Genomic DNA, 21,669 nt, shown 5'->3' on the forward strand with positions numbered 1-21,669 from the left:
ACAGAATTCAAACCTCACACTCACAAATCAGCTAGTTAAATTCTACTACTTCTGCCTACAGTTGATTGTGGCTATGGAAGTAGAAGCCAAATTAAAAAGTTAGTTACTAAAAGCCAGGCCCATAACAGAAGTGTTTCAGATTATGCAAACTCATTCTCATGCACTTATTAGTACTTGAATTCTTCTGAGTGATTTCTCCATTACTAACATCAAATAGGTTTTTGCAATTCACGTTGCTTACCTTCCAGTCATAACTCAGTGCACCCTTGCATGATGAATTTTTTTCCCCACAGTGCACTTTGGAATTATAACACAACATTTGACATCATAACTAACCATGATGAAAAATAATCATCAGACAGGATGTTCACCTAGGGGAAGGGATTGTGAATATTCTTCTTCTTCTTTGCTTTAATAAAATAGAAGTTAACAGTTTCTGAAGGTGAAAAACATACCCATATAAGAAGCAAGAGGTTTCTTTTCACTGTTCCACAGTACCCCAACATCCCCACGATGATAAGGAAACAGCAGACTGCAATCATGACTGGATGCACCACAGGAAAATAAGTCAAAATGACAGCCTCCTCCACTCTGGAAACAAAAACTAGAACTGAAATAAAGTACTACCCTAATATCAAAGCATTTAAACATAACATAATATTACAATCTAAATAGCAAAATGGTGCTTACTATATGCTACATTATTTAAAATGTGTTAGCAGTCTGTGACCATGGAAATCATTATATGGTGCATTTAAAATCCTATTTTTCTTGCAAGTGACGAAAGATTGCAAACTCTGCTCTTTGGGGCAAAGACGTTGTGTTCTGTCTCTCTACAGAACCTAGCTCTAGGGTCCTGATCCCTGACAGAGGCTTCCATGTGCTACTGTATTGTAAAGTATTATTAATAATAGCAATCGAAAACATACTGTAGTGTAGCATACTTTCAGGGTAGGTAGCCCAAATCAGCAATGAAAAGAGACAGATCAAAGAGGAGCAAGGTACATGCACATGCAGGTGTGGGGGAGGGAGAATTACTAACCCCTTTAAGTGGGAGCAGAGTCTAGTGCACCTGTGGCTGATTGGCTGTGGTTCCCATAAGGCAAGGCACACTGGCTTTATAAAGCGGAAACAGAAAGAGGAAACAGGAATAATGAAGCTGTAACAGAATGCTGCTCAAAATGCTCAGGAAGGAAGAAGCTGAGGAAGCTATGGAAGGAATGGCCCAAGAGTTCAGCCAACTGTACAGGAACCAAACCAGGGACAGGGGCCTAAAATGATTCTGCAGAAGAAGAGTCCCATGAAATGCTCTGAGTGACAGCAGAATCCCTGACTGGGGGTGTCAAAAAAGGGTGGAATTTGTTGCACGGGATCTGAAAGCTTAAAAATGCTGATAATCAGATCTCTGATACAAGCACCAATCTCCTCTACCAACTGCAGAACCAGACAAAGATTCTTCATCCTGTCATCCAGTTTCTGCCAGATACATGAAGCTCAGATCCAGAACATAAGAAAGCGGTGTTCCCAGGCTATGGACAAGCTGGCTGAACAATGGGAGTGAACCAAGAAACTCGAGGCAGATGCCAGAGGTGGAGATTGCTTGTGGATGGTGAGTGGAACACCAAAAAGTTGCACAATCATACTGCTGAGCTACTGCCTCTGATCACAGAATGCAAGAGACAGCTGGAGAAGGATTCAGTCCTGAGCTCCATTTATTGACTGAAGATCCAGGTTGCCTTGCTCTGGGAGTGAAGGCCCTTGAGGAAGAAGAGATGGAGTAGGGCAACCAGGAAGGGGAAAGGGATACAGGGTGCCAGAGGGTTTAGCCAGAAGGAAGTACTACAAGCAGATGTTCCCTTTGACACCATGTCTAATTCCAGTGGTTCAAAAACAAGTCACATGATACACATTTTAGCACACACTATAACTGAAGGTTTCCTTTCCCACAGAAAATTTAATTACGAACACATGCTACATGGATTATTATGGCAAAAGGAAAAAAGTTCACCTGGTTTCTGCAGTTAAAGTGAGGACGTTATTCAGGTAGTCCCTCATCCAAGCAGAAACACCCAACACGCTGATGGACATCAGCTATAAGAAAAAATTGTGGTATTTATTAAACATTTAAAAATAATGCAGGATCAACTATCAAAAATATCTATTGTATCATTTCTTTGAACAACAGTTTCCCACATTGTGCTTAAAAATGTTTGAAGTTGGCTCCCTAAGTATTTAGGGAGGCAGTTAGAATTTTCATCTCCCTTCCAGTTTGTACAGCTGATACCTTGGAAGGCCAACTCCTTGCTTGTCTGCCCAAAGGAACAATTCTAATATGGCTGCCTTCCTCCTCCCTCCCCAACCTTTCCCAGAAGTATACCCTAGGGAGGGCAAGAAGCCATGGAGGGGAGTTACAACTGCTTCTAGCATTAATAACTCCTTCACTGATTTCCACACAGAAATTCACTGGTTACTGTGAAACATATAAAGCCAGCAACCTGTGAAGCATGATTCCAAACTCAACTGAAAGGGACACAAACACTAATCAAATCAGCTTATTATTAATAGAGAAGGATGGTGCTCATCTTGCAGTTAAACTCAGAAGACCCAGGTCCAATTTCTCACTCTGACACAAATTCATTATGTGGCCGTGGGCAAGTCATTTAAGTTCCACGCCAGACTTCTCATCTGTCAAATGGGGCTAACAATCCTCTGTTTAGATTGTGAGCTCAGTCTCAGATGCAGCCATTAACCATTACTGAAATACAAATAATTAATTCTGAATAGCTCACCAAATCGCCACTGAATCCTTGCAAGCCCCCACAGCAACTTTGTGCAGCTGAGGTGCCACACACTGAGAGGGGGACTGTCAAGGCAAGAGCCACAGAACAGTTAATACCATGTAGCAAACTTTCTCACACTTCATTGCACCATGACCTCTTTTGACAAAAATTACCACCCAACCCCAGGAGCTGCCCCAAGTGGGGGGGTCCAATGCCCAAGCCCCAGTGCTCCAGTTGTGAGACCCAAAACAAGTTCATGGGCTTCAGACCCAAGAAAGCAGCCTGTAACCTGAGCCCCGCTGGCCAGAGCTGAAGACTTCGGGCCTCAGCTTCAGGTCTGGACATTCAGGTTCAGGCTTCAGCCCCAAACCCCAGCAAGTCTAAGACAGCCCTGGCAATCCCATTCAAATGGGACCACAACCCCAGTTTGAGAAACACTGCCCTACAGCATGCTCTGCTCCTAGCCAGTGAGGTTTTACTAGGAAGTTGCTGCAGTATGTGAACCAATGGACTGCCATGGCTCTCCACCCTGCTGTTCCCTTCACAGGGGTTCACAGAGCACCAGAATCAGCAATGCTTCCACAGAGGATGCATCTGTGACATCCTAGTAAGTGCCTCATTTTGAGAAAAGTCTATTTTCCTGGCTTTAGTTCACAGTAACTAGTGCACAGTACAATTTCCTTAAAGTCCAGTGTCAGTCATGTCACCTAAGCCTCCTTCAGGTAGGAAGAGAGCAAAAAAGTCTGGAAAGGCTGGCTCTAAAGGGCAACATCTCAGCATCTTAGACTGGGTGTGGTCCTCTCAATCCCTTTCTGCTCGTTTGGAAAAGGGCCAGGGAAAAATGGCTTGTAGGGGATAGAAGCTCCCCTCTCCTCATCTCCACGAGGGAAGTGACATCAGAAAGTTTATACACCAGGCGGATGGATTCATGAGCACCTTGACAGTGAACAAAAATACTTGCAAGGAACTAATCAACTGAAACAAAACTAATGCATTTGAATAGGTTCTCTGCGTCCTTAATACAAATCTTGAGATTCTTAGCCTGCAGCACACTTACAGCAGGTTATTTCTGCCTTTACAGTTTTATGTGAAGCCCCAGCCGTTAACTTCAACCCTTCTTTCCAAAAAATCACTGCACATGACAGAGAATACAGTCCTGGTTCTAAGCAACCTCAACAGAAACTTAGGTATTCAGTACACTGTGTGCATATTCCTAAAAGTTGGTGCACATTAAAATTCTACCATGTCACTGCATATTTTCTTAGAGCTCTGAGGTGAAATTTTCTTCCACTATTTAGGTCTGTTGGTCAGGAAGCTATTAACAAAGTGAAAAGAAGAGAAGAATTGGGTTCATTCGTGAACCGACGCCATGAAATCCTGCCTGGGAAGAAGAGACAAGGGACATAAGTTGTTGAACAAGCAATGGATCTATTGTTTCTAGTATCTGACTAAACCTACAGGCTGAACCTATCTAATCTGGAACTTTCTCATCCAGCAACATCTGTAATACAGCATGGTTTTAGTTAACCACTTATCATGGGTGAGGCCAAGTTTCCCATGGTTCCATAGAAGTTTCTTTATAGCCACCACTCCTGGCTCAGTGTTCTATGCTGTTATTTAGCTCTCATTTACCCCTCGAAGTCTTCTAAGACCCCCAGAGAGCAGTGGAAGTGCTGGTAATGCTGCTAGATAATACTGACCTCCCATGGTCTGGCAAATTCTCTCATTTTGCACTGGTCAGGTCCCAATGGTGCCAGAGAAATTAAATCTGCATTTACAAAAGCCACAAGATGACTGGATAAGCGAGAGTCCCCAGCATTTCTGACACTATAAAGCATTTTTACTATGACATGATCAACAGGCAAATGAAAATAATTTTAAAACCTTCTTGACAAATATGTACCAAAGAGAGGAAGTGTTTGTAACTAATACTGTCTGGTTCAAAGTACAGTAGAAATGTTGAGACTGGGATGAATTTGCCTCACTACTGCTCAATAGCATCAGAGAAATCCATCAAATCCTTACTTCTCAACTTCCAGAAGTTAATAATTACTGCAGAAAAATCAGCAACAGAAAAATTCTCATTTACTAAACAATTCAGTGCTTTCTTTAGCTCTAGACTAAGAGATGTGTTCAGTTTTGTACCATGTGGATATTTATTTACTATGGACTGGAAGAAAACTACCAATTTCTTTCATGTACAACTGATGACCTAGACCAACAACTTTGTCACTGCTAATACTAACCCAGCTTATAAAAACAACCTACATAGGAAAGCTTTTGGATCCTATTCATAATCTCATGAGCCATTCAGTTCCACTTTGCTGCTCTCCTTTAATGTATATGTTTAATGGCAATGCTAACATACCTTTTGCATGACACACACTAGAGAAATTCCTCTCCTTAAATTTGCAGAGAGCGGATATTATACACAAAGGAAATGTTTTTGGGAAGGGGGCAAGGCATCACTCTAAACTGCAGTGTAAGACTGACATTATATTAAGAGTTGGGCAGATCCTATTCTCTCATTCCTCTTCCTGTTAGGATGAAATATAGACACAGACACAATTCCCTTCTAAAGAACAGATGTAATGGAAGGAATTCTTCTAGCTTCACTTTCACACTCCAAAGCCCAATACCAAATGTACTGATGGAAAAACTTTTATCGTAATTCTGTGGTTAAAATAAGCAAATATGACAAGGATGGTGCTTTCACTCACCATGTGCACCTACACAGAATAAAATGTTCCTTGTTTTTTTACAATAGCCAGACAAGCTCTATTTATATATTTTCATCTTTTTTTTGTGGAAAGGGATTGCAAGAGGGCACAGACAATGTCAAATCTAGAACTATACTAATTTCTTTTCCTTCTCTAGCCACCCATAAGGAATAGTTCTTTGATAGGTCTCAAAGATTCACTGAAAAAGACAATTGCTCTTAAAAAGTACAAAAAACTCTTTAATGATAGTAATTATGTATGGCCAAAGCTATGAGTACGCAATACTTTGCACAGAGGCTCTCATCTGGAAACAAAACCTTGTCTATTTCCCTACAAAAAGGGGAAGGGGGAAGCAGGGGATTATAAGTGGAAGCCATCTGGCAGCTAGATTATGTGTATAAATATAATGTGAACTTTTGGCTTTTTGACTCTAGGAAAAAAAAAAAAAAATCAACCCACACAGCATCTGTGCTTATAATGTAATTTGTTCACATCAGCACCTCCTCTTCTTCCTCCCAATTTTGAAGACTTCCAGATCTTTGTATCTATTGATTTGAATATGGTGCACTCTACTGTTACACAAAAGTCATTTTAGTTTAGCATATTAAAAATTTCTTCCCATGCATGGTTTCTCCCTCTCATCAAAAGTAACACAAAAAAAGAAATGTAGACAATTAAGAAAAAATTAATCCAATGTTTCCACTATTTTATACACATAGGCTATGACTATTCTACTCTAGGGCAGTGAGGACTCCCCTCACTGTGAACATAGCTGGCTCCAGTCCCTGTAGCCATGTAGCCATCGTGGCACGAGTAGCAACGACAACTGAGTTTTGCCAAGTGCAAACCCAGCTGAAATCACAGGGTACATTTATGGCACAGCTCAGTAACCCATGCTGCCATAGCTCCACTGTTACTTTTACTCACACTGGCTGGATGAGAGCTAGTGCACACATATGTACATGAACAGGGGAAATCACACCTCTGATTTTCAGGGCAGGCATAGTCAGCGAGTGAGAGACAGAGAAACTCCGTAACGTTCTAGCCTGGAATAAGGAGGCTGTTCACCACAGGCTGGATCCTGCAAAGTTCCCAAATGAAGTCCATGGAACTGAGAGTACTTGCATTTCCCAGTACCAACACCGAAGCCTGATCCTGAGCTGATGTAAACTGGCATTAGTGGAGTTACACCCGTTGATGCCTGCTGAGGATCTAGGCTCATATGTTCATAATTCACCTTGAGAAGGAGCCACAGCAGCCACCCAACAGATCTTGGTGCAAATTAGCCTTGTAGGGCAGTCCATGGCAGTCATATCTCAACAGCCCTCTGCAATCCAATTTCCAAGGAGAGGTCAGAAGAGGCAAGGTGACAAGTTCTTCTTTGTTATTGGATGGAGGCCAAAAGGAATTAAAATTGGTAGATCCCATTTCAGCCAATTGTTTGCATTACTAATTTAGCACTGACATAGCAAGCAAAGCTATTCCAGTTAGTCAAATACTATCAACAAGTCCAGTATTGTGGAAATAAAACATCAAAAATAAAATTTCCACTGCATGATGAATAATATCAGTACAACAGTAAACTTTTATCCACCAATACTCTGTACACACCCACTCTGGATTGAAAGCATAAGAGTAAGCATTTTAATATTTATTTGTTACAGCTGGTTGCACAATCACAATACATGATATATTCATCAACATGAAACTGAGTTTATAAAATTGCCTATTAAATGTATTTTCATTCTGATTAAATAAACTATGCTGTTTTCAAATATGATCAAAATAAAATTTAAAATCAGGTATTAACAATCAACTTTCAAACTAGTTTTATTTATTTTGAAGTTTCAGTGTGACACAATCAGACAAACTAAAATTGGCTGTACATGAACACAGTAGCTATGTCTACACTAAAAGCATCTGTCAACAGAAGTTACTATCCACAGGGAAATCTCGATGGAATCTCTGTCAACAGATTGCATCTACACACAATTTGCTCTGCCAACAGAGAGCTTCCAGACTGCACTGACCTCTGGTGCCAGAAACCAGAATGGCAGCTCTGCAAAGAGGGCTGCCCGGCAATGGGAAGCCCTCTCTATCGACAGAAGTGTTTACATTGCACTTCAACAAATTGTTATGCCTCAAATTTTTGAGGAATAATTCTGTCAAGTAAAATGCAGAGTTCTGTCAGGAATCTGTTGACAGAATGCTTTAAGTGCGTAGAGGCTCCCTGAGTTATATCGCCCTTCTGTCGACAAAACTCTCTAGTGCAGACCCAGCCAGTCGAAGAACTAGAAATGGCCATGTGCATCTTAAGTTATTTATTAGTGTCTTTATATAAATTGGATATTACATGCCATAAATGAAAATATCAAACGTATTTTTATTCATTAAGTGTGTCTTGTAGAACTCGATTCATTCTCTGCTTCCTATGATGTCTTAAAGGTCATGGCTAAATTGGAAAAATAAACTTCACGTTTTCAGTTAAGCTACATACTTATGTTTATACAAAAGAGGAGGGAAGAGCACAGATCGTTTTAACAAAGATTGCATAAGTTTCCATTCACGGCACGTTTTGGGTCGCAACCTAAAAACTACTCGTTGGGATGAAAGTTGCCATGCTTATGATCTGCTTGAAGGAAACTCTTATTTCATTATTTTGAAAAACTAAGCAAAATATTTAATCCATTTGGAAGTACAGTCATAACCTGAGATACGCCCATTTGGGCTACAAGAATTCAAATTTACGAGCAGCTTGATTTAAAACCACTACTTCACCTTACGAGGCATTTCCTCGAATTTACGAGTGCCTCAGAAGGACACGTACACCCTGCAGAGGGAGAAAGGTCACAGCTTCAGGTGACAGCTGCCTGCAGCTGCATCTCACCCGGCGCATCTCTCCACAGTGCCTGGCAACGTTTTCCCGGAGCCCCCAGCTCAGCCTTTACCTGTGGCTGGTCTACGTCTCCTCCTCGGCACTGCAGCAGCGGTGCGCCCCAGTCCAGATGGCAGTCGCGGGCTCCCAGGAAGACATGGCTCCTAGGAGACATGGCTCCTGGGCGCACAGCCCATCCTTGCCCCGCTCCTGCCGCTTGCCCCCGGGCGGCTAGGGGGCTGCCGCCGCCCGCCCTCCACAGCTGTGCCTTGGTCGCCGCTTGCCACCTGGCAGTGGTTTCCCGGAGCCCCCAGCCCAGCCTTTACCTGTGGCTGGTCTGGGTCTCCGCCTCGGCACTGCAGCAGCAGCGCACCCCAGCCCAGCCAGTGGCTGCGGGTTCCCAGGAGCTCCTGGGAGACATGGCTGCTGGGCACACATGCCATCCCAGCCCCGCCCCTGCCACTCGCCCCTCAGGCAGCTAGGGGGCTGCCACCGCCTGCCCTACACAGCTGTGCCTCAGCCGCCGCCGGTGGGGCCTCTCTGCCACACAGCCCCACACGAGTCCCCATGCAGCTACCCGGCTTTGCGCTCCCCCTCCCAGGTGCTCTTCTATTTCCATTCTCCTGTCTCTGCTCCCCAGGCCACACTACCAAGAGGACTTTTCTAAGCTTGGCAGTTGTATAGCTGGTGCGTGTTGCATAGAATTCTCCTCTCAGAGTACTAATGGTTTGATAGTTTACAGTAGTGATAATCTCGTGCATCATGTCCCCTAAAATGAAGGAAGTGCTTAAAAAAAAAAAAAAAAAAAAACCACACAAGTAATGAGCTAGAAAAGCCAAAAAAAAGACAGAAAAGCCATACCTCTAAGTGTAAAATTTGATGTGATAAAGTGTATTGATGAACAGTGTAACAAAGATGTGATGCAGGCACTCCATTTATCTTTGTCTACTGTGAGTACTATCTACATGCAAAAGGAATAAATACTGAAAATTGCTGAGACTGCTGTTGGTGGTGCAAGTTTAACAACATTGTCTTTGAATAGGCACCCCATTATGCAGAAACTTTAGACACTTTTGTTGCAATGGATAGAGAATTTGGTGAAATGCCACAAGACTCTTAGCGTTCTTCTCATAAGAGAAAAGGCCCTATCATTGTTTGAGCGATTGAAGGCACAGGCAATTGAGGAGGGTGATGAGACGGCCAAGGATTTGAACTTTAAAGGCAGTAATGGATGGTTCGGCCATTTCAGGAAGAGGGGACTTTTGCACAGCCTCAAGGTTACAGGTGAGGCAGCATCCACCAATTTTGCAGCAGGCAGTGCTTTTCCTGAAAAGCTGAAGAAAATTATCCAAGAAGGCGGCTACTCTAACAAGCAGATTTTCAATATGGACAAGACTGGCTTGTTTTGGAAGCAAATGATGTCTCGTACCTACATCTTCAAAGACGAAAAACAAGCCAAAGGACATAAAGCCTCTAAAGACAGGTTAACATTGTTGCTTGGTGGCAATGCTGAGGGTGACGTACAGGTCAAACCTTCACTCGTGTACCATTTGGAAAATCCATGTGCTTTGAAAGGTATCAATAAGATAAGCCTTCCAGTGATTTGGCGTTCATATAGAAGTGCATGGGAGACCCAACAAGTGTTTCTAGACTACATGCAGAGTTACTTTTGTCCTTTCATCGAAAAATATTGCAAAGAAAATAACCTAGACAACAAAGCACCCTTAATCATTGACAATGCTCCAACCCATCCAGCAACAATTCTTGATTACAGTAGCAATGCTCGGGTTGTATTTTTGCCTCCAAACACATCTTTGATACAGCCGATGGACCAAGGTGTCACTGTTACATTTAATATATGCAGCTTGTGATGAAGTATCTCAATGGTTTGGACAAGAGTGACAGTCAGGGAATTATGGAAAAATTACAACATAAAAATGGCCATTGAAAACATAGCAACTGCTTGGGAAAAAGTGACAGCGAACGCTATGAACGAGAAGAAGAACATTTGAAGGAGGAAGATGAACGTTTGAAAGAAGGGAAATTCAATAAAAAGGAAGAACCAGTAAAAGAATTGGGCACCAAACAGTTACACAATTTGTTCTCCATTCTCGATAGTGCTTGTGCTTTGTTGGACGAAAACGACAGCAATTTTGAAAGAGCTAGGAATACCAAAATTCTCATGACGGAATCAACTGAATGTTACAAACAACGGTATGAGAAAAAGGTGCGAGAAGGCAAGTAGACAAGTATTTCATTGTTTTTTCTTCCAGCCACCCCTGCTGCTGCTGCTACTGCTGCTGCTGCTGGTACTTCTGCAGCTTCTGAGCTTCAACCTTCAACCCCTGGCATCTCTCATCCTCCCACAGCAATGGAAGAGGAACAAGACAACGACGTTGACGATCCAGAAATTATGGAGTGTGAAGAACTCAGCCACTCTTCATCCTCCTCACCTTTGCCTTCATTTTCTACTCCATTCACACCAAGGCCACCATCACTAATCAACGAACAACAGCGACTCTCCTCACAGTCTCCCTCACCTCATCTTATTGCCTTTCCACACAATGTCAACTTGTTCGCTGAAAGTGATATCATTTGCATTGTTTTCATTGATTTCTTTTGTCTTTACTGTTCTGTTCTTTTTCGCATTAAAGGTTGAATTACATAAACATTCAGTATCATATGTATGTTTTCTTTGTGAGCGTAGTCTTAAGTGTACACTGCGTAATAGCTAGGAAACAGCTTAACGAAACCATGTAAACAGCCACATTATAGAGTAATTAATGAAGGGAAAATGCCTTGTTAGGTTGTATTATGATAACTAATGTTAACTATTGAAGTAATTGTGTTCATTTTCATGGGATTTGGTGTTGTTTTAGCGTAAACAGGTGTAAATTTTGGGGCTCAGGAACACATAAAATTTTTTCCCATTGAAATTAATGGTAATTACATTTTCGACTTACAAGAATTCACCCTAAGAGGAGTTTTTCAGGAACGAATTACCCTCATAAGGTGGGGGAAGACTGTTTGTAGGTGTTAGACTGTATGTAAAGGATAAGAAACATTTTCTGCATTATTTAAAAAAATCAAGTATTGAAAAAGCACAACAAAAACCTCTTGCATCAAAATGGATGGATGGGGGAAAAGTCTTAAATGTGAGATGCTGAGTCCCTTACTCAAGTTGAGTAGCATTTTACTGCACGCCCATGTGTGCGTGCACACACACAAAAGAAATCATTCCAACTTCAATGAGTTTTCTTGTAGAGCAAGATACCATTCAGGCTGAGTAAAGGTATTAGAATCTGAGCTTTAATTTTAGTGTAAAAATAACCCTCGCTACATTTGAGTGGTCCAGTGACAATCAGCTTGGATTTGACTAAGCTACAGCCTGGTGAAAAAAGGCTTAGTGAACACACAAAACATTCTGCATGGGTTTTCATCCCTAAACTTATAACTCCCATGCACAGCACAACTGTAGCCAACTTAACTACTTTTTGTTCCTTCATTTCCTGAAGCTCTCAGGGACCAATTTTCCCCTCACATTCCAAAACTACTATCCTTTACTGTAACAGAATTTGGAGAGAGCACTGAGACCTCAGTTTTGCCCCCACCTCCTTCATGACTACTCTGAACACCCTTCTTTCTTCTTAAATAAAGCCCTCATACTGCTCCTCCAGGAAACAAGAAAATATTATTTCCCTTATAGAACAGGTATAAGTGAGCTCCAGAAAGGTTAAGTGACTTGCTCAAGGTATGGAGCTTTGTAGAAAAACAAAAATCTATTTTTCACCATCATTACATCAGTTAACCTCCCTATTTTTCACCTGTAAAATGGGGTTAATAATTTTATATACCACTTGTGAGAGTTAATAAGAAATGTTATACAATTGTTTTAAATAATAAATATTTACACAGAGGTGTATTATCAGTCTCCTGCAGCTTGGAGGACCAGAAAGCTACATAGGAGAAATATAGGTGTTCTTCCTCATAGCCTATGTCTGCTGCCATCCACAGAGCCTTGAGTCAATGGGGAATTCACAGGCTACAGAAATAGAGAAAGGATTGGGAAGTACCAGCAAAAAGACATATCAATTTAAAAAGAAAATGAGAGAAACTAACCGCAAGAGCAAAGGAGGTCCTGGCTTACTTTTCTAAATACCTGATTTGAAATATTTACTCTCCTGGGGCCATTAGTTCACACCTTCATTCTTCATTCATTCATAAACTGAGTTTCATGGAGTTTAATTGTGGGAGTTTTCCAAATCAGGACTTATGTGCTAAAGTTCCCTTGCCTGTACATGGCATGTTTGCAAAAAGAAACTTTTCCCCAGTGTCACAATTCCCTCCCCCACACTATCCTGACTCCATTTTGCAGTCAGTTGATGAAATTCCATGGTGCTAGATGTATATAATATATGAAGAGATTTACAGTATGATGGCCATCTACTCTATCTTCAGTAAGACACAATATATTAGGATTGCTCTGTCCCCTCCAATTTCCAAATGGAGCCCACAGTCCAACCCAGAGCATCAAGCCCAGGAGTCTCCCCACCCTCCTTAGTTCCCTTCTCCCTTTATCCACTCACCTCTTACTGTGATAGCCCCTATCTCTTCTCCATATAGATCCAAGTGCCCCCTCACGCTATTCCAAAGAAAGAGACCCAAGACTTTCTACAGAATCTGCTTGTACAACACCTAATCTGAGCCCAGAACCTGACTGGGGCCTTTATTCACTATGACACTAAAAATATGAGATAACTACTGTCACCTAAAGATTCCTTCTTAATTGGAAAACATTAGTACAAATTCCTCCTGCCTTATAATGATTTCCTATTCTGCAGGGAGAAATCCACTGAATAACTCCAAGTTCTGTAGGAAGATGTTTCCTTCCTGCAGCACTGTGGGAATATTCCCTTCAAGAGAGCATTCCTTACCGAAAAGCCTAAGAACTGAATCCACAGGGGCTCCAACTCCCACTGAAGTCAGTGGATGCTGAAGAGCAGTTGAAGCACAGCCTCTCTTGAGATTTAGCCCTAATGTAATGAAGATAGATTGATTTTGCTGTCATAATGATCAAGTTTAAGTAAAGATTAATACACGTACAGTATCTTGTAACTTTATTTTCTATTATGTTAGCTACACTGGATTTTCATTTTAAATCTCACCTTAAATATGCAAGGTTAATTGCTGTGATAGCCTGGCTTTTCTTCAGGTTTAGAACCAATCTACAATCATAATAGTACAAGTACATGCAACAATCTCAGCAGCACTCAAGGAAGAAAATGACTAATTTTAAAACAATCTACAAAAATTGTACAAGAAATTTCAACATAATTCTGGTGATGGGAGATTTAAATGCAAAAGTAGAATCAGAATAGAATTCCAATTTGATGAACATGCTATTTCACCAAGGATACCAATAGAAATGGAACAGCAATGAAGGGTCCTGTGGCATCTTATAAACTAACAAAAGTTTTGAGCATGAGCTTTCGTGAGCACAGACTCACTTAGATATCACCTGACAAGCCAACAAAGAACATGATAGACTTTGTACTTGTGAAACGCAGATGAAAACCTTGTGTGTTATGCAAGTCATTTGCAGCTAATATAGGATTAGTGTAGGCATCAATGAAGCTGCACCTGACAGCAAGCAAAAAATGCCAAGAACAAAGATTTGTGTGTCACAATTTTAACTCCATGGTCTACTCTAGGAGTTCACACTGTGACAGACAAAAGACTTAGGGTATGTTTATACTTACGGGGGCGGGGGGGGGGGGAATGGGGGGTTTGACGAACCGTAATTAATCTTCCAGAGATCAATTTTGCTGTATGTGTGAAGACACAGCAAAATTGATCTTTCTGGGCTCAGCCATCAACCCTGGTACTCCATACTATTGCATGGAGTAAGGGTTGTCAGCGCAAGCCTATAGAGTTTCCCAGTACAACCTGTGGTTACTTTGGACTGTTCTACTAGGCATGGCATCTTAAGGACTTCCACATGCACAGCTGTCTTCCCCTGTGAATCTAGATAGCTGCTAATGGCAAAGTGATGGAATCCCACGCTGCGCGTGTTGGAATGACTACATGGATGGCCCATAGCACCTTAATATTTTTGTGCACTTCTCCCAGACCCAAGCCATCAGACTGCAACTAGAATGGAGCCTGCAGGCAATCTCACATCCATTCAATGATCGCCCAAAAGCAGAGTTAATGAATGACAATGTTACAATCATTATCCTGCGGGGGGGGGGAGAGTATAATCTGACTGCTCCACTCGATACATGGTAGACCCCTCATTAGCCTGCAGCCACTCAGAAACTCAGTGAAACAGAGAGAATGTCACGATCTTGGCTAGGTCCTTCAAAACATGATTTACAACAACACAATTGCTGAATTTCTTAGTTACTGGAAACTAACCTTGACAGACCTTATAACAAGCACATTAAGAACAGGCTTCTCCTAGTCCAGGGACCGTCGGTATTTTTCCTTTAGAGCCCTATCTAAACATGCTATTAAAACTCCACGGCCCACCACTGTTCTTCTGTACATCTAGTAAAGCCAGGGTCAACATTAGGGCACAGCAAGTAGGGCAACAACCTGGAGCCCTATACAACAGGAAGCTCCATGAAGCTATATGGGTCAGGCTTCAGCTATAGCCCCAGGTGCTAGGGTTCAAGCTTCAGCTCTCTGCCCTGGGCCCCAGTAAGTCCAGTGCCAGACCTGCTCTCTGGTTAATTTTGGAGGACCTCCTGAAACCTAATTGCACATACACACACCTGCTGGAGTCAGGGCACATTCCTGGTTGACAGCCACTGTCTTAGACCACTAACCATGAAGCTGTTTGGTGGTAGCATCAACATTTGCAAGGGGCAGCAATTTCACAGGAGCCAGAGAGTAAAAAGTCCCTTTAGGACTGGTTTTGGAGGAATTCAGACCTGTACAACCCAGAGCTGCACCTGAAGTGAGTTAACTCACGAAAGCTCATGCTCTAAACTTTTCTGTTAGTCTATAAGGTGCCACAGGACCCTTCGTTGCTGCTACAGATCCAGACTAACACGGCTACCCCTCTGACACTTGACAACCCAGAGCTTGAGGTTTCTGCAGAAAACTAAAAGCTATACAGATGGCAGAAAATTATCTTTAAGATGCTTTACTGTGTCTGCCAACACAGAACTGCTACTGTAGTAACAACTTAAAAGTAACATGTGCCCTGCATGTTTACAATAAGCTTATCTTAACTAAGCTTCCTACCATCCCATGCTTAGTCTGAGCAGGTGTTTACTATAAAAACGGGCAACTGTGACTAACCAGCAAAGACCTTCCACAAACAATAGATCCCTCAGCCTATTTTTATTCAAGTGAACACCTACTACCTGGAGTGTGTGTTCAAGCACACTGAACAGCAACTTACCTTAATCCACTGCATGTTCTATACCAAACATCAACAAAAAAAATTCACCTTCAAAAGACATTGTGTTAAAACCACTTCAATTACCAACTGTACCGGTGGTCCAAACAGAAAGGGAAGCAGAGCACGGATGTCCATAAAAAAAGTGAGTATAGTTTTAATGCACCTCTAACAGCCTATTTGCCACCCACCCTGCTTCCAGTCATTTAACTCTGACTCTCACAATCTTTTTGCTTTGAGTTGCTGAACAGTTGTACTTATCAGCTTCTTTACATGTGAAAAATCAACGTCACCAAATGGGCTGGATAATTTCCCAGTTTAGTCCCAAATATTTTTAATGTTATATATGGCACATGTGACTTGTTGAAGAAAACTGCTTCAGCCTCTAAAACATCTGGGTATGCTCATTTGCTGATGCTGGCAAAGTCTATTATTTGATTATACATTCACATGCCATTATTTCATCATGTGACTGACTGCTTGTGTGCAGTGCCCAGACCTCATTCAGCATGCTTTGGTAACACACATTGTTAACACTGGAAAGGAAGGATTCTTGTTCTGAGGATCAGGCTGGGCAGTTTGTTTTTTGAGCTCACTGTTATACAGCAATACACTTGGAAAATCCCACTTCCCTAGGGTGAGCAAAAAAAGATTCCCTGGTCAAGTCTGGTCTGCCACCAATTCCCAAAGAAACTTACCTTGTTAAAAAAAAAAAAAAAAAAAAAAATCTAGCCCTTAATTTTGTGAAGAAAATTTTAAGACACCTGGAGTGTAAAATGGTGCTGTTATTACACTGCCAAATCTGTGAAGTACCACCTCAGTTTAGCAGTAGAGCCAGTAAAAAAACCTGCAGTGAAAAGAGCTACAATGGCTCCCACTGAAACTTCTAGCTTCCAACATGATACACTCAAGCATCCAAAAATCATGAGCGAGGTCCCCAAAATTCAGGAGAATGACTTCTCAGTAATGAAATGTAAGTAACAGAGAGGTAGCCGTGTTAGTCTCTAGCTTCAAGAACAACAAGAAGTCTTGTGGCACCTTACAGACTAACAGATATTTTGAAGCATAAGCTTTCGTGGGCAAAGACCCACTTCATCAGATGCATGAGTGTGGCGGGGTGGTCTCAGAGAGGTATTTAAAGAGTGGGGTCCCAGTAAAAGGGAGAGCCAGAGCTAACAAGGTCTATTCAGCAAGGTGGAAATGGCCCAGTATCAACAGCACTTATCAAAAGAGGAAAAAACAAGTCAGACCAGACACAGGGATGTGAGCCTTTGTCAGAGGCTAATGGGGAGATATTAACACCCAGAGCAGAGAAGCGGCCTTTGTAAACTGCGAGCCACTCCCAGTCTCTGTTGAATCCATGGTTAATGGAGTCAAATTAAGCTTAAGCACTACTACTAATATACCTTGGTCGCCCTTTCTCTGCCTATGGCAAACGATATCTGAGAACTACAGTACTTTGGTTTAATTTTGGTGCGTGTGCACATGTTGGGTAGTGTTGGTGGACTACAATACACAGGAGATCAACTCATATGATCTGGTGTTCACTTCTGGCTTTAAAGTGCATAAGCATAAGACTCAATGCAAAAATCATAAAGTGTTGGCTACACTGATTCCCTGATCGTTGGCCTGTGAAAACAGAACATGAAGATCAACCACTTCTCTCCTGGAACAGGCCTGCTTCCTCTCTATTGCTCAGAACTTTCAAGAGCAGCTGCCCTCTAGATGTCTCTTTTGGACAGCCTCAGCCTTTATTAAATGTCCGTTGTCAACCCTTCAAGTCAAAACCTTCAAGAAAAATGGCACCCACCTCATTAGCTGTATTCATGGATACTGGCAGGTATTTCCCCCAAAAGTCCCTAGGACTCTAGGGCTAAGGCAGATGCATTAGGAGTGCAGAAGTCAGCATAAGAGATAAGAGATCACACATCAGGAAAAGATTTATGACCAAATGGGAGATAGGGGAGGTGGCTGCTGGTGCAGCTTTAAAACATGGTTGCTGAGGTTATATATTTAGTGGGACAGGTAAGAAAATGGATGCATCTGTGGATGAGGAGAGGAGAAGAGAGTGGATTAAGTTGGTGAGCAGGGAGAAGTGATGAGCTGAGGTGTGACTGGGGACTCACTGAGTCAGGGGATGATGATAGGTCAAGGAAGGAGCCAGTAAGGTATAGAATAGTAAGATGAACAGTGCGTGAATGGCAGAACTGGACCATGTCCAAGGACATATATGTTAATTAAGAGCAGTCCATACACTAAAGGGTAGTGCTGAACGCAGAAGGAGATTTCTTGTATTTCATTTTCAGACTAACACTTTCTAGAGCCTTAAAGGAAAAAAACACATCACATTGCAGCAAACTCAACAGAACTGTGCTCCAGAAACCCCATTACTTTTAAGAAATAAATAACATTCTGCAAAGCTGGAATCTTTCAAATGCATCTAAAATATCTAAAATGCACATCCTAAGAATTCAAACAATATAACATAGGAATTAGCCTCATGGTTCATCCAGTCCACTATAGTGTTGCCAATAGTGCCCAGCACCAAATGATTCAAAATTAGTAAAAGAAACCCAGTACAGTAGAGCCTCGATTTACATGAGGGTTCTGTCCACACACACCCTCACATAATTTGAATTTTGCATAAATCGGGGGTGAGGGCTTTTTTCCTCAGCAAAACGTATGTTCTGCAGCCGGGGAAGCACCTGGAGTGCTTTTAAAAAGTAAGTCGCGGGGTGGGCTGGCGGGCAGTTGGGGAGGATTAAGCCCGGCAGTGGTTTGGAGCTGGGGGGGGGGACAGGGGGGTTAAGCCTGGGGTAGGTTAGGGCTGCAGGGGGTAGAGTTGAGCCGGTGGCAATGGCTGAACCAGGGTGGGGGTGGTAAGCCAGGCCACGAGGATTGAACTGGAGCCGCTCATGGGTGTGATGAGCCAGAGCCACGCACAGTTGGGGGGGGGAGGTTTGAACCAGGGTGGGGGGGAGGCAGTGAGCAGGAGCTGCGTGTGAGGTTGGGGAGCCAAAGCTGCATGCTTTGAACTGGGGCTGGGGGAGGGTGTTCAGCCAGAACTGCGCTCAGGTTGTGAACAGGGGGTGGGGGGGGGAGCGGTGTTGAACCAATGCCGGAGGGGTTGAACCGCGCATGAGGGGCGGTAAGCCAGAGCCAGATGCAGTGGGGAGAGGAGCGAGCCGGAGCCGTGTGCAAATGGTGAGCAAGGCTGGGGGGGAGTGGAACAACAAGGGGCTGGGGCGGGTTAAGCCAGGGCCGGGGAGGCAGCATTTCAAGTCCCACTTAACTTGCATTAATGTGAGTTAAGTGCAACTTGAAATCGTAAATTTTGAGGGTTTACTGTATTAGCAAAAAATTTCTTAACTCCTACTCATGAGAGACATGTCCACATGCAGTTATTTAGGTGTCTAGGGTATATGGTCCTCAACACCAAAGCATCTAAGCACTTTTCAATCCTTAAACTTATTTTCACACTATCGTTAAGAAATAAGGACTTACTAACCATCAATTTACACATGGAACAGAAACGAACCCCCAGGATTCAAGTGACTCCCTAGAGTCACATGAGAAGGCTGAGCCAGAGTTGGGACTGAATCCAGATCTTCCAATTCTTGTGCCTTAATCACAAGACTATCCTCTCTCTTGACCATGAGGATTTTTATCACTATAACTGCTCTCATTGATTATTCAGTGCAGTGTGCTCATAATACATGAGAGGAATGGAGTAGGGTGCCAGAAATAATTGTGTGCACTTAAAAAAAATGAAGTTTTCTCATCAACAGTTAGTTTTTGATGTTGCTTGTGTGTTTTACACAGACAGCCCATAAGAAGTGGGAACAAACACTTACCAAAGGGTGCAGAACCTGTCATCAAACAAAATTGATACCAGTTGATAAAGTTTGGTGAGCATCACACCCAGGCCCCGTGAGAGTACGCCACTGTACTCCAAAGTACTTGACACCAAACTGCCTAGCAATTTCCTCTGCCACTCCAAAGCCCATATGGCTCCCAGATTGTCAGTCATCTCAGGACTCCTCCATATAATGTCATTTAGCTTGTGCACACTTTCCACGAGCCTGGTGAGTTTCCACCCCAGCTTCTCACAGGCCAGCACAATGGGCATGAAAAAGGTTGGGATGAGCCACTAACATAATCCTGCTGTTAATGTAGATCCAGTGGGTGCATTTTGCCTTTAACTTTTCTACACTTAACCCATGTAAAACAAAATACAGAGGTGAGATGCATTAAAATCCAAGAGAAGAACTAAAGACTGTGAGGAATCTAGATTATGCACTTTATCTATGGCGGGGAAAAGCTTCTGGAGCTGATCACACCCACTTGTGTGGGGAATTTCAGAACCTCCTCCACCATAAATAAAGCATTAATTGAAAATCCGAAAACAAAAATAAAACAAAAACAAAAAGTCACCCGCTATTGTTATCACAATAAACAAGGTAATGCAACATAGATTGTCTGGACTTTAACCCACAGGAGATAAATAAAAGATTCCCAGGATTTAAATAATGCCTGTGTGTTTGGCATAAACCAGGAATCACCTCATCCAGGGGATGTTACGGAGCTCGTGAAATTCAACAGAAAGGGGCACTGGACGTTTTCCCTCTCAGCCTATACACACGCACACGCCCGCATTGCTACCTGTTGGTTATAATCAAGTCTGATTTTATTTGCAACTAGTTTCAAGGTCCTTTTTTTTGTTTGTTTTCCTTTAATCCTCCTACTGGGATCAGAGGCAACTGGCAGGTGGCCCAACCCAGAGAAACTCAGAAGAGCAACTTGCACCCTGTTCTGAAGCGGGGCGCGTGGCCCTTCAGCTCCCGCCTGCTCGGCTGTGCCCCCGGCTGGGGCGGTGACCCGAGGCCACCTGCTGGGCGGAGCCCGACTCACCCAGAAGAGCAGGTTGAGGGCGTAGAGCAGGCAGCGCAGGCACTTCACCGAGTCCTCCCTGGCCATGATGAGCCGCCCGCGGCAGGACGCCCCATCCTCTCACCACATCCTCCCGGGCCGCGCGGCTCGGCGCTGGGCGGGGCAAGGCCGCCAGCCACCTGCAGGAGAAGGGAGAGAGGAGCAGCGCGCTCGGGGGCGGCGCGGCGGGCACGCCCAGGTGCGCGGCTGGCGGCTCTCGTCCCCCCGCCAGCCTGTGGAGGGAGCGGCTGGGTCCGTCCCTCGCTGCCGGTAGTCAGGCCAGCCGCCGGCCCTGCCCGGCAGAGCGCGGGCGACCACTCGCCACCCGGCCCGCTCCCGGCGCGGCCGCCCCAGCTCCCCGGCCCGCTGCGGGGACGACACGCGGTTAGCGCGCGGCTGGGGAGCGCCCCCGGCCCGTTCCCGGGGAAGGCGCAGCGGAGGCGCGGCACCTACCGCGTGGGCTGGGGGCAGCCCTGTGTTCCCCGCTGGCCGGTAGCTCTGCGAGCACTCAGCGGGGCAGGGGAGAGCGGCGCCGCGTCCGGACCTTCATCCCTGGAGCTCCGGACACTTACTGGAAACTCCTCCGCTCCCTCCGCCTCCCCCAGGGCAGCGGCCGGCGCCAGCTGCACTCGCTGCCACGCATGCTCCAGAGCCTGCCCCGGGCGCTTGTTGGGTCCTAGAGGCCACTCAGCTGGGCTTCGCTCTCCCCGCCCCGGGGTCGCTGGGACCCCGGCGTGAACACACTTGTCAGCCGCTGGCGCTGCGGCTGTGCAGGGAGGCCCATTGCAATGGCGAATGCCCTTCTTAAAGTGCAAGAAGTCCTGTGGCACCTTAGAGGCTAACCGATATTTTGGCGCATAAGTTTTCGTGGGCAAAGATCCTTTGCCCACGAAAGCTCATGCGCCAAAATATCGGCTAGTCTATAAGGTGCCACAGGACTTTTTGTTGTTTTTGAAG

At 43.9% G+C, this 21,669-nt stretch overlaps 1 protein-coding gene across 2 annotated transcripts in view; it reads right to left on the reverse strand.

Annotated features, from left to right (window-relative positions):
* TSPAN12 (tetraspanin 12) overlaps nucleotides 1–21,324 on the reverse strand; it is an 86,669-nt gene extending 65,345 nt beyond the window's left edge. The window contains exons 1-4 of one of the 2 annotated variants that reach the window (XM_075015029.1): nucleotides 21,166–21,323; nucleotides 20,695–20,852; nucleotides 2,009–2,091; nucleotides 456–591 (exon numbers count right to left, since the gene is read on the reverse strand). In XM_075015029.1, the coding sequence (XP_074871130.1) occupies nucleotides 456–591; nucleotides 2,009–2,091; nucleotides 20,695–20,760 (285 nt within the window). In that variant the 5' untranslated portion in view covers nucleotides 20,761–20,852; nucleotides 21,166–21,323. Of the gene's footprint in view, nucleotides 1–455; nucleotides 592–2,008; nucleotides 2,092–20,694; nucleotides 20,853–21,165 lie in introns of both variants that reach the window. The other variant, XM_075015039.1, reaches the window with a different exon arrangement.
* Nucleotides 21,325–21,669: the final 345 nt, after the last annotated feature.

Source organism: Carettochelys insculpta, chromosome 1 (assembly GCF_033958435.1).
Source record: "Carettochelys insculpta isolate YL-2023 chromosome 1, ASM3395843v1, whole genome shotgun sequence".
NCBI classification, from domain to species: Eukaryota; Metazoa; Chordata; order Testudines; family Carettochelyidae; genus Carettochelys; species Carettochelys insculpta.